At 36.7% G+C, this 14,308-nt stretch overlaps 1 protein-coding gene across 3 annotated transcripts in view; it reads right to left on the reverse strand.

Moving 5' to 3' along the window:
• Nucleotides 1–14,308, reverse strand: part of EIF5B (eukaryotic translation initiation factor 5B) — a 90,073-nt gene that overhangs the window by 53,593 nt on the left and 22,172 nt on the right. For 2 of the 3 annotated variants that reach the window (XM_049650178.1, XM_049650179.1), the window contains exons 2-4: nt 3,614–3,739; nt 3,429–3,513; nt 2,105–2,777 (exon numbers count right to left, since the gene is read on the reverse strand). In XM_049650178.1, the coding sequence (XP_049506135.1) occupies nt 2,105–2,777; nt 3,429–3,513; nt 3,614–3,739 (884 nt within the window). Of the gene's footprint in view, nt 1–2,104; nt 2,778–3,428; nt 3,514–3,613; nt 3,740–6,179; nt 6,212–14,308 lie in introns of all 3 variants that reach the window. The other variant, XM_049650180.1, reaches the window with a different exon arrangement.

The following is a 14,308-nucleotide window of genomic DNA, read 5'->3' on the forward strand; positions in this document are numbered from 1 at the left end:
TAAGACAGGAGGATTCAGTCAGCAGGAAGAAGATATACTGTATCTAATGTATCACTTAATCCATGGTATCTTAATTCCTGCTGAAATTTAGTAGATAGTTTTACTTCTAAAAGAGGATGGGGGCGCCTGGGTGGCTCAGCTGGTTAAGTGTCTGACTTCAGCTCAGGTCATGATCTCACAGTCGTGAGTTCAGCCCCACATCAGGCTCTGTGCCAACAGCTCAGAGCCTGGGGCCTGCTTCAAATTGTGTCTCCCTGTCTCTCTGCCCCAACGCCGTTCACACTCTCTCTCAAAAATAAAATAAAAACATTAAAACTATTTTTTTTTAAAGAAGAGGCGGATAGGAATGATGCCTACCTTAAGGGGATATTAGAAAGATAAAATATAGGGGCACCTGGGTGGCTCAGTCGGTTGAGCATCCGACTTCAGCTCAGGTCATGATCTCACACTCCGTGAATTCGAGCCCTGCATCGGGCTCTGTGCTGTCAGCTCAGAGCCTGGAGCCTGCTTCAGATTCTGTGTCTCCCTCTCTCTCTGTCCCTCCCCTGCTCATGCTCTGTCTCTCTCTGTCTCAAATATAAATTAATAAAAACATTTAAAAAAAAAGATAAAATATAAAAATATAGATAACTATCTTCCAAGAACTCTACAGCATTATGCTAAAGAATTAAAGTTTATGAAACTACTTTTGTGGTATTACTCTTCAAAGATGTCCAGATAATACAAATTTGGTTTAAAAAGATATGTCAATTTTTCCATTAAAAGTTTTCTAGTCTTAAAAAAAGCTGTATGAGGGGCACCTGGGTGGCTCAGTCGGCCAAGCGTCCGACTTCAGCTCAGGTCATGATCTCGCAGTTTGTGACTTCAAGCCCTGCGTCAGGCTCTGTGCTGACAGCTCAGAGCCTGGGGCCTGCTTCAGATTCTCTGTCTCCCTCTCTCTCCGCCCCTCCCCTACTTGCACTCTCTCTTTCTCTCAAAAATAAATAAACATTAAAAGAAAATTTTTTTGAACAAGCTGTATGAATCATTTGATCTTTATTCTTCTGAAAAAGAAGAATTCTAGCTAGAAAGCTTACTTTTCATTAATTGGTTCTACCAAAAAAGAAAACAAAACTTGGCTCACAGTTGCTTGAAAGATGTTAATTAATTTTAGCATGTTTTTGCTTTTGTATTTCATAGATTAAATTGGGCTTTTAAAAACAGGAAAAGAATTCATTATCTGATACTGAGACATCAAAAGGAATATATCACTTTAGACCTTCCAGTATTTGTCAGCACTGAAACTGTTTTCACAGTGAAATTCTATAAAAATCCTAGTCTGTACACAAACCATTTTAGACATTTTATACTATATATATATATATAAATGTTTAACAATGAAAATCAAAAGTACTTACTTACTTAATTAATTAAAGTAAGCTTCATGCCCAGCTTGGAGTCCAATATAGGGCTTGAACTCATGACCCTGAGATCAAGAGTTGGATGCTTAACCCAATGAGCCACGCAAGCATCCCTAGATATAATTTTTAAAAGGCTTCTTCCCACCTGGGTGGTTCAGTCGGTTAAGTAACTGACTTCGGCTCAGGTCATGATCTCACAGTTCATGGGTTTAAGCCTGGCATGGGGCTCTGTGCTGACAGCTCAGAGCCTGGAGCCTGCTTCAGTTTCTGTGTCTCCCTCCTTCTCTGCCCCTCCCATGCTTACGCTGTTTGTCTCTCTGTCTCTCTCAAAATAAATAAACATTAAAAAAAATTTTTTTAACGCTTCTTCTTACAACTTAAGTCCCTTTACAACCAAGGACAAAAAACAAAATTTCTGGGGCCACCTGGGTGGCTCAGTCGGTTAAGTGTCCAACTCTTGATTTTCATTCGGCTCAGGTCATGATCTCACAAGTCGCAAGATCAAGCCCTGGCAGTGGGCTCCACGTTTACAGCACAGAGCCTGCTTGGGATTCTCTCTCCCCTCCACTTCACCCCTGCTTGCGCGCATGTGAGCACACACTCTCTCTCAGAATAAATACATAAACTTAAAAAAAAATGACCTTGGGGTGAAACTCAGACTGTGAGTCCAAGCCTACAGCCCTTTCCTTAATAATATTACCAACCTTCAGCAGCTGTGGGAGTCTCTCCTTTCTCTTCAGAAGTAGGGACTGCTCCAACATCAAGGGTCACTTTGGATTTTATAGTTTCTTCTTCAGATTTCTTTTGAGATTGTTTACTCTGATCCTTTTTCCCAGTCTCTAGCTCTTCTTTTTCTTTTAGCTTCCGCAGTTTTGCTTTTTCTTCATCTCGCTTTTTTCTTTCCCGTTCTTTCTTTTCCGCCTTCTTTTGGGACACTGTCTTAATTCTGAAGGAAGAGTCGTCATCTTCATTCCCACTCTCCACATTAGGACCTGGCTTATTTTTTTGATTTTTTTTCTGTCCTTTTCTAGACTGCAAAAATTCATCTGACTCATCACCACTTTCACCCGAAGAATTTACTCTGGAACGCTCTTTAATTCTTTTACTGTTATCCTCATCATCTTCTGAGCCATCCCCTTTTTTACTTGATTTCTGAGCTTTCCCTTTAGCTTTTTTAGAAAGTTTATTAAAATCATCATCATCATCATCGCTCCCAGAGTACATTTCCACTTTTGGCTTTGCAGATTTTTTCGATTTTGAATCTTTATCTTCCCATTCTTCACTATCATTATCATCAAAACTTTGTTTTTTGCCTTTCTGTCCTTTCTTTTTTTTATCTTGTTTTGAGGTGGATTCTTCTTCATTATTTTCTGTTGGCTAAAACAATTCCATTGTTAAAAATATTAACAGTTATATTTTATGTTTTAAAATAACTGAGACTCCTCAATCATGTACTTTATTAAGTATGCATAGAAAAAATTCTCCAAATAACTTCAAAATAAGGTCATTTTTTTCAAGAATATAAAACTCAATCAAGTACCAGAAGCTAGCCTAGACCTCAGGCACATTTCACATTCACTGTAAATTTCAGAATCCAGGTGCTCTGAAACAAGTACTAATCATCAGTCCACATTTACTACCTTCTTCAAATGGTATACAAAACCTACAAGGAAGCTGAATGAAAAAAAATATGTCTATCACTTTCCAATTACTTTAGGTTATCCAAATTCAAAGAATGAAAAAGAAGATCAAAGAACACTGGAGATAGAGACAGGAACATTTTATCTCCAAATGTACCAATTGTGAACGAGCAACATATCACAAAATACCTCTGAAATCCCAAATAAAATGTCTTTGTATCTGTGTTGGGTTTTACAACATATTTCTTTCTTAAAAATTGTTTTCCCCCTTTGGCAGCAGAATCTATAGAAACTTTTAATTAACATATTCACACTGCTCGAAAGCTTCTAAAAGGCAGCTCCCTAAAACTGGCACTAGGATGCAGAATAGGTAACAAGGGTCTTTCACCTTTACTGCAGCACTTTCTCTGTCAGCTTTGATGCCTTGAGTTTCCCAAGACAATTCTTCCAGTTCTTTCAGGATATCATCTTCACTAGAAAGGATTAAAATATATTTTGAGGCACCAAATTAATTTAATAAGTGACTCTAATACCAAAGCTAATAAAAATCAAATATATTTAAAATATACTTACTCAAAGTCTTGCCTTTTTTTCTCCTTTTTCTTTTTCCCCTTTGACTTTTGAGGTTCCTGTTCCTTGGCAGCACCAGCTCCTTCTATTTCTGCAGCCAAGGCATCAAGATCAATGTCATCCTTGGCACTTAAAGGAAAACAAAGAAGACCTAAATGTTACTCAAGGGCAAAATAATCTACCACATTAACAGAGAAATATATCATTTTGACTTTTCTCATTAGCAGCCCAGTGAGAAAAATCATTTGGCAAGTTCTTTCATGACAACACTTGAGTTGTATCTACTTATCAGCCTCCCGCATCTATTTCGATAACACACTCAAATCAGAAAGAACTATAATCAGGAGGTCCAGGAAAATCTAGGTAAACAGGAGAAAGAAATTAACTTTTGCTGATAACAAAGTTTATGTGTGCCTAAAGGAATTATTTATAAAATGGAGAGAGCTTAAAAGATAAAATGAGTCTTATTACTTTATTTGTAATAGCAACAGCTAAATATTTGAACACCTATTCAATTTTTACTTGGAACAGCAAAAATTTTAGAGCTGGAAGAAACTTTAGAGACCATCTAGTCTCTCACTTTACCAACAGGAAAACTAAGATGCACAAAGTTTGAACGCCTTGAGCAAGACAACCACACATCCAAATCTAAATGAATTAGAAATGATTCACTAAATAAAACACAAAAACATCTAAAACCCCAGAACCAAATCTCACAATGTTTTACATTCTTGATTTCATTTCTGGTTCTATCCCACAATGTCCTCACCTACAAATACTGGAATAAATCAAACTAAGTTCCAGTTAAAAACTACAGAAAATCCAGGAGGTCCAAGATGTACAAATATGAAAGGTGGATGAATCCAAATAAATGATACAATAAGAAAACAAAGACTTGATGCATCATGACCCCCACTCTGCACACCTTGTTATAAAGATGTTTCATTTCAGTAAAGAAAATTTCCTAAAAGAATAACTTTTAGATTTTAAGATTAATAATTTTAATACAATTTTAAGATTTACAAGACACTGAAGATATAAAATTTATTCCCAAGGATCTTAGAAGAGACAGCAAATCAGTAAGCCAAAAATTTGCAAAATGCCAAATGCCAAGCAGTGAAGAAATTTATGCTTTTATAATAGTTGTCTACAACAAATATATTACCTTTTTCCTATATTTTAGACAGTGTATTTGAGGAAGATTATAGAACACTGAGCACTAGAGAGGACTTCCTAAAGCACGAAATCCACAATCAGAAAGTCAGACCCTTCCCGGTTGAGGACAGACCTGGAACCAAGTACTGAAGGAGGAACAAGAGTTAGCTGGACAAAGTAGGTGTGCCCATCAGACACAAGGAGTACAAAAACCTAAAGACAAAGTGCATGGTATCTTAGGAAGACTCATAAAGGGGTATCTGAACCAACTGAGATGTTTTTCATAAGTTATGGATTTCGTGATCCAACCCAAGATCAAGGGACCCAGTAATGGGCTAGGAGTTTAGCAGTGTATCTTTAGCCATCTTTCCAGGTGACTGTGGGTTCGATGTGAAATATTCTTCTTAATAAATGTAGAAACCAAGGTACAGAGAATTTAACTTAGGATCACACAAGGAAGAGATGGAATTTGAACCCAGAAGTTCTGATTCTACTGTCAGAGCTCTTAACTCTGCTTACATAGTCAAATTTGCATTTTAGAAAGCTACCTTTGGTATGAGTAGCAGGGCAGAATCCCAACTAGTTAGGAAGCAGGAAAACCAGTTGGTAGGAGCTTTTATAGTTAATTATAATGAGAAATGATAAACACCTGACTTGTAGTAGTTGCAAGCAAGATTACAGAAGATGAATATTAAGGGGATCAATCAGTAGCACTTAAGTGACCAACTGGATGTATTGTATATAGAAGGGAAAGAATCAAGAACCATCCTTAGGTCTCATTAAGTAACAGAAACCAAAGCCTAGCCAAGCTCAACCAGCACTCTCCAAAGGCATCTCTGCCACTATGTCACACCACAGCAGCTTATAAAAACAGGGTGAGATGGGAAGATGGTTAATGATTGAAGCTTGTCACCTCACCTCCAAAAATTTGCCATCTCTTACCTGAACTATATTCATTTCATCAGAATAGCTTGTGACTGGATGTATTTCCAGACCACTCATTAACAAACATCTCCAGAGTAACAGTATATAGGACTACATCTGTATGCTGTTGAGTTTGAAAGGCTTCTGGCCAGTTATAAAAGACTGACAATTTTTGAGTGCTTATCATATATCAAAGCACTGTACTGTTCAACCACTAGACATACTATATATCATTTACTCCTCACAACAACTCTATGAAGTTAAGCTTAAAGATAATAAAAAGAATTTACAAAAGGCTAGAAAGTAGTATGCCAGGAACTCAAGCCCAAATCTGACACCAGAATTGTGCTGCCTTCTCTAAAAATGGGAAATAATCAAGTGTCTGACATTATTTGAAAAATTCAAACATAGCTACAAAATATATCAGTGATATATAACAAAACTTAAGTCTTAACCACAATGGTTTCTCAAGTGTTCCTTTGATATGTACTGAACTTGCTGCTCCAGACTCAGGAAAAGGTCCTAAAGAGTAAACCATATTACAATGTCAGGACATGAAAACAACATACCTATCATATTAGTGATTTAAGCCAAAACATTGAAATTTGGTTTTTAAAGTTTATTTATTTATTTTGAGAGACAAAGAGAACGAGAGAGAGAGAGAGAGAGAGAGAGAACGAACCCCAAGCCGGTTCCGTGCTGTCAGCACAGAACCCAACGTGGGGCTTTAATCTCACGAACCATGAGATCATGACCTGAGCCTAAATCAACAGTGGGACGCTTAACCAAATAAGCCACCAGGCGCCCCTAAGCTGAAACTTTAGAGTATACCTACATTTTCAGTGCTACTCCTATACCTACCCACTATAAACTACAGCTTACGATTTCAATAAACTTAAGAGTCAAACCTAAAATGCAGCCATGGTGATAACAAAAGCTTTAAAAGCTTTAAGGAATCTGTAAAAAATATTTTTCTGTAGGTATGTCTTTCTGCAAACCACTTTTTCCTTTAATAAGGCTGTAACAGTCCTAATAATGTTTCCTGTGACAGCCCCCAATCCTTTATTCTAAACTTATTACCAATTTACAGAAATAAAAAGCAATTTCTATTGTACTCGACTCATGTTTTTACAAGCCACATTTTTCCATCAAGACCATAAAAATGTTATGACTTAATGGCCTTAAAAAATAAAGGTATTAAAAATACTGTTATGTGTAGATTTTTAAGAACAGCAAAGCTACTTTCTAAAGTGGGTTTACCATTTAATATTCACACCAGCAACGTATGGAGATAACCATTTTTTTTTCACATCCTAGTCAGTATTTGATATTATGGCTACTTTCCCTTTAAGATACTCTAATAAATTAAGTGGTAATATCATAATAGTTTTCTTTTCTTTTTTTAATTTATTAATATTTATTTATTTTTGAGAGACAAAGAGAGACAACAAACGAGCAGGGGAGGGGTAGAGACAGGGAGACACAAAATCAGAAGCAGACTCCAGGCTCTGAGCTGTCAGCAAAGGCGGATGTGGGGCCTGAGATCATGACCTGAAGTGAAGTCAGACACTTAACTGACTGAGCCACCCACGTGCCCCATAATAGTTTTCATTTGCATTTTCTTAAAGGATAGGTTAATTACCCATTTTTTCATGTGTTTGTCATTCATAGTACTACTCTGTGAAATGTCTGTTCATATTGTTTGCTCATTTTCTAATAGCACTGAATGTTGAATTTTGAGAACTCTTTTTATGTTCTCTATGAGTCATTGGTCAAAGATGGTTTATACATATGTTCTTCCAGTCTGTAGCTCACTTTTTCATCCATTTAACAGCATTTTTATTAAAGGAAAAAAAATTAATTTTCATGTGGTACTCTTTACCAAGATTTTATGAATCATGCATTTGGTGTCATGACTAAGAACATTTCATCATGCCATAGGTCTTGAAAATAAAACCTTTGTTATCTTCTAAAAGTTGGGTGCTTTAATGTTTTATATTTAAATCTATGATCTATTTTAATTTTTTTCACCTACGGGTACTCAACTGCTCCAGCAACATTTTACACTAATCATCTTACACCTTCACCAAAAATCACTCAGCTGTACTTGTATAGGGCTATTTCTGAGTCCTCCATTCTGCTTCACTGATCTATGTGTCTTTCCTTCAGACACTTACATTGTCATGATTAATGGAGCTACATAATAAGTTTTAAAATCAGGTGGAATGATTTCTTCCCCTTATTAATCATTATGAGAATTGTTTTATCTATTCTTAACTTTGACTGTTGAAATATATTTTAGAATAATCTTGTATACATCTACGAAAAGTATCTTGCTAGAATTTGAATATAAATTGTGACTTCATTATGTTGTCTTTCAATCTATGAACACAGGAAGTTTTTCCATTTATTTAAATCAGATTTCTTTCATCAGTGTTTCAAAATTTTCACAAAACCTGTATTTAAAAAAATTTTTTTTAATATTTTTTAGAGAGATAGAGAGAGCATTAGTAAAGGAGGGGCAGAGAGAGAAAGAGAGAGAGACACACAGAATCTGAAGCAGGCTCTTCGGAGCTTCTTCTTCAAGCTGAAGAAGTTTCCCTCTATTTCTAGTTTTCTGAGTTTCATCATGAATGGGTGATGTATTCTTGTCAAAAGCTTTCTTTTTCACATAAAAATAACCAAAAGAATTTTTTTTAAGTTTTCTGCATCAATTGGTGTAATCACAAATAATTTTTCTTCTTTCACCTGTTAATGTGGTAGATTACACTTACTGGTTTCTGAATCATGAATCAGTCTTGCATCACCTGAATTCATTCCATTTCTTTTTATTTCTTTTTATTTGTCAAGATGTATGTGTATTCAATTCTATTTGTTAATATTTTTAAATTTTTTTAAGTATATTTATTTATTTTTGAGAGTGAGCGAGCACAAGCAGGGGAGGGCCAGTGGGGGGGGGGGGGGAGACACAGAATCTGAAGCAGACACCAGGCTCTGAGCTGTCATGCAGAGCTCAATGCAGGGCTCAAACCCATACATTATGAGATCATGACCTGAGCCAAAGTCAGATGCTTAACCAATTGAGCCACCCAGGCGCCCCGTCTATTTGTTAATATTTCATTAACAATTTTTGCAATCTATATTTATGAGGATATCAGCTTGTAGTTTTCTTTTTTGTGTGTACCACTTTTGACTGGCTTTGACATCAGGGTAGTACCAGTTTCATAAAAAGATCTAGAAGGTTCAGTCTCCTCTCCTATATTCCAGAAATGATTATAGAGCATTGGTGTTACTACTTCTTTAAACATTTGGTAGAAAACTCCAGTAAAGCCATCAGAGTCTGCAGACTTATTTTTCAGGACTTCTTTTTTTTAGTAAAGGGGATGGCAGGGGTGGGGAGAAGGAGGGAGAGAGAATCCTAAGCAGACTCCACACCCAGCAGAGCCCAATGTGGAGCTCAATCTCATGACCTAGAACTGAAATCAAGAGTTGGGACACTTAACTGAGCCACCCAGATGCTCCCATGACATTTTAAATTATGAATTCAATTTCCTTAATAGGAATAAGGCTCTTCAAATTATCTATTTCACCTTAGTGAGCTTTGATAGTTTAAGAAGTTAGCTCATTTCATTTAAGTTCTCAGATTCATGTGTACAGAGTTGTTCACAGTATCTTTTTCTTTTTGATACACATCTATAATAATATCCCCTCTTTCCTCCTTAAAGGCCTGTATCTAGTCAACAAATTGAGTCAGTAATTTGTAACCTTCAAGCAATAGGTCCAGGTAATTTTACTAGTATAGCATTTAAGAAAGAAGTGATACCATTTCTCCACAATCTCTAGAAAATAAAAGCAGAGTTTTCCTAACTCATTCTGTGAAGCGAGTATCACCCCAGTACCAAAACGAAAAACAGTATAAGGAAACTACAAATATCACTCATAAACAAAGATGTCAAGATCCTCTAAAAAATATATTAGAAAGGCACCTGGGTGGCTCAGTCAGTTGAACATCTGACTTTGGCTCAGGTCACGATCTCATGGTTCATGAGTTCGAGCCTCACATCAGGCTCGCGGCTGTCAGCATGGAGCCTGCTTTGAATCCTCTGTCCCCGTCTCTCTCTGCCCCTCCCCGGCTCACATGCTCTCTCTCAAAAATAAATAAAACATTTCAGAAAATTAGCAAATTAAAGCCAACAATGTATAACATGAATTATACACTACAACCAATTAGAATTTATTTCAGATATGCAAGATTTGAATACAGGAAATACTGTGAAAATGCCAACAGATTAAATAACTTAGATGAAATGGACAAATTCCTAGAAAGACAAACTATTAGAACTGATTCAAGAAGAATTAGAAAATCTGAATACACCTTTAGTAAGTAAAGTAATTGAGTTATTAATTAAAAAGTTTTCCACTAAGAAAAGCCTAGAGCCAGATGACTTCACTGGTGAATTCTATGATACATTTAAAGAAGTAACATCAATCCTTCACAAACTCTTTTGGGCGGGGGGAGGGGGGCAGGGAGAGAGAAGTGAACACCGAGACCAGTATTACCCAGATAACAAAACTAGACAAAGACATTAGAAAGGTATAGAAGAGGCAGTCGTAGAACATTGTGAATATACTTAATGCCACTCAATTATGTGGTTAAAATGGTAAATTTTATGTGTATTTTACAATAAACAGAAAACTATCCCCCCAAAAAGGTACAGATGAACATTTGTGTGTACAAATATTCTCAACAAAATACTATCAAACCAAATCCAGCCACAGATTAAAGAAATTATGCATCATAATCAAGTTGAATGTACTCCAGGAACACAAGGTTGGGTTTAACACACAACAATGTTATCAGGGCACCTGGGTGGCTCAGTCGGTTACACATCCAACACTTGATTTCAGCTGAGGTCATGATCTTGTGGGTCATGAGATGGAGCCCCATGTTGGGCTGTGTGCTGACAGCACAGAGCCTGCTTGGGATTCTCTCTCCCTCTTTCTCAGTCCCTCCCTCATTCTCTCTCAAAATAAATTGAAGAAAAAAAAAAAATAGAAAAAGCAATGCTATCAACTACATCAACAGGCCACAGGAAAATAAATATAAATATGTGTGTGTGTGTGTATATATATATATATATATATGATCATATTAACTGCCATAGAAAATACATTTTACAAACCCAACACCTATTCATATAAAACATTCAGAAAACAAGAAATAGAGATCAAGACCTAAACAAATAGAAAGATGTTCCATGATCGTGAACTGGAAAACAATATAGTTAAGATGTCAATTCTTCCCACCATGATCTACAGATTCAACCCCTTTGCAAACACCAACAAACTGATTCTACAGTTTAAAAGGAAAAACAAGGGGCGCCTGGGTGGCGCAGTCGGTTAAGCGTCCGACTTCAGCCAGGTCACGATCTCGCGGTCCGTGAGTTCGAGCCCCGCGTCAGGCTCTGGGCTGATGGCTCGGAGCCTGGAGCCTGTTTCCGATTCTGTGTCTCCCTCTCTCTCTGACCCTCCCCCGTTCATGCTCTGTCTCTCTCTGTCCCAAAAATAAATAAAAAACGTTGTAAAAGGAAAAACAAGACTTTGAATAGTCAACACAATACTGAAGAACAAAGCTGAAGGACTCTATCCTATTTCAAGACTTACTTAGGGGTGCCTGGCTGACTAAGTTGGTTAAGCATCCAATTTCAGCTCAGGTCATGATCTCATGGTTCATGAGTTCAAGCCCCATCTTGGGCTCTGGGCTGAAAGCTTGGAGCCTGGAGCCTGCTTCGGATTCTCTGTCTGCCTCTCTCTCTCTGCCCCACCCCCCTCTTAATACGCACGTGCGCTCTCTCTCTCTCTGAAAAATAAACATTTTTTTAAAATGTGTTTAAAAAAAACACTTAAAGCTTACTATCAAGGCAGTAGAGTTAAAACAAAAAAAGATGCAGAATCTGTGCACCCTGGGTTTGGCAATGAGGTTTAAGATGAAACAAAAACCAAAAGCAGAATTTATCAGAGAAGAAATGATAATTTAGACTTTATTAAAATTTAAAATTTCTGCTTAGAAGGATACTGATAAAAAAATGAAAACACAAACCACACAATAACAGAAAATGCTGGCATACCTTCCTTTATTGTACTTCACAGATACTCTGAACTTTCAAAGCAGTCCATGGATCAGAGTCATTTCGACTTTCAAGTCTCATGATGTAAAAAATACACTTTGTAAGGCTATAGCTGCCATAGACAGGGATTCCTCTGATGGATCTGAACAACAACAACAACAAAACTGAAAACCTTCTGAGGAGGATTCACTATTCTAGGTGTCACAAACACATTTATGATTTATGGGGAGGGATCAAAATATCAACATTAACAGGAATTTGGAAGAAGTTGGTTCCAACCGTCATGGATTACTTTGCAGGGTTCAAGACTTCAGTGGAAGAAGTAACTGTAGATGTGGTGGAAACAGCAAGAGAACGAGAAGTGGAACCTCAAGATGTAACTGAAATGCTACAATCTCATGATAAAACCTTTAACAGGAGCTACGTCTTATGGATAAACAAAGAAATGATTTCTTGAGATGGAATTTACTCCAGGTGAAGGTGCTGTGAAAACTGTTGAAATGACAATGAAAGATTTAGAATATTACATAAACTTAGTTGATAAGCAGCAACAGGGCTTGCTGCAATTTCGAAAGTTCTATCATTGAGTAAAAATACGTTATCAAACAGCATTGCATGCCACAGAAATATCATTCATGAAAGAGTCAATTAACCAACTTTATTGTTGCCTTCTTTTAAGAAATTGCCACAGTCACCCCAAACTTCAGAAACCACCAATGTGATCAGTCAGCAGTCATTAACATCAAGGCAAGACTCTACTCCAACAACACAATTATGAATTGCTGAAAGCTCAGATGATGGTTAGTATTTTCTACCAATGCAGTATTTTAAGTTAATGTTACATACATTCGTTTAGACATAATGCTATTATTTGCACACAGTAGACTACAGTATACTATAACATAATTTTCATATGCACTGAGAAACCAGAAAACAACTGATCTGACTTGCCTTATCGCAGTGGTACAGAACCAAATATGCAGTATCTTTGAGGTATGCCTGTATTTGCAAAACACTACTGACTAAAGGACTTGTATCCAAAATATGGGAAAAGAAATTTAAACCTAATAATAATAATAACAATAATAATAGAGAACCCAATTAAAATATGAATAGGGGTGCCTGGGTGGCTCAGTTGGTTAAGGTTAAGCATCTGTCTCTTGATGTCGGCTCAGGGTTGTGATCTCATGGTGTGTGAGCCGGAGCCCCGTGTCCGGCTCTGTGCTAAAAGTGCAGGGCCTGCTTCGGGTTCTCTCCCTCTCTCTCTGCCCCTCCCCTGCTCACACAAGCTATCAAAATAAATAAACTTAAAAAATAAAAATACGAATAGAGATTTTAACAGTCACTTGACCAAAAGATACATAAATGGCAAATACAAAAAGAGATAAAATGGTTATAATTTGTCATTAGGGTAATACAAATTAAAACAAGGAGACAGCACTTCATACCTATCACAATGACTAGAATCCAAGAAACTACCAATATCAATTGTTGGTGAGAATGCAAAATAGCAGATTCTGGGCTTGAGGTAAGTCTGGATCACTGTGTAATACTAGAAAGCAAGTGATTACCATCTTTCCCTACCCACCCCTGCCCAAAACAATGAGTGTATAACTAAGAACGGAGGGACCAAGCGAAAGAGCACTCAACTGGCAACAAGAGGAACAAATTAATTTCTTAATTAAAGCAACAAATTAATATAGTATTAGATTTTAAACTAAAATATAAAATATTGCCCCCAAGTCCACACTGATGGAGATGAATGAATGAATGAATGGGGATGAGACAAGTCTCCCATGCAGAATTCTAAATAAGTTATTCAGACATGCCACCATTAAGGAAATGGATAATTTCCCACTTAAATGTGAGCAACACACAGTGATTTACTTCCAAAGAGTACAATATGGAAAAAAGGAAGAAAAGAGTAACTTTATAATGTAAAGCCTGACAAATACAGCCAAATGATCTGGGTCAACATAAGTGATTTGTTGAAGTCTTCTCAAAGATAAGAGGAGTCCAAGGAAAAATGACAATCATTTACAATGACTCCAAAGAAAATGCTTTGCTATAAATCTAACAAAACACATATAGAATTTGTAAGCTGAAAATCACAAAATGGTGATAAAAGGAATTCAAGACGAACTTAATAAAATGGAAATATACCATGTTCATGAACTAGGAGATTCAACACAGTAAAGATGTCAATTCTCCCCAAAAATGACATTCAAATTTAAGCAATTCCAATAAAAATCCCAGCAAGATTTTTGGGACATAGCCAATATACACAAGACTACTCCAAAATGCATATGGAAAACAAAACAAAACAAAAAAAACAAAAACTAGAATAACTAAAACATTCTAGAAAAAGACTTAAAAAAAATGACTTTAGGGGCACATGGGTGGTTCAACTGGTTAAGCTGACTCTTGATTTCAGCTCAGGTCATGACCTCACAGTTCATGAGATTGAGCCTCGTGTGCTGTGCTGACAGCA

The sequence above is a fragment of the Panthera uncia genome, assembly GCF_023721935.1.
Source record: "Panthera uncia isolate 11264 chromosome A3 unlocalized genomic scaffold, Puncia_PCG_1.0 HiC_scaffold_11, whole genome shotgun sequence".
Taxonomy (NCBI): domain Eukaryota; kingdom Metazoa; phylum Chordata; class Mammalia; order Carnivora; family Felidae; genus Panthera; species Panthera uncia.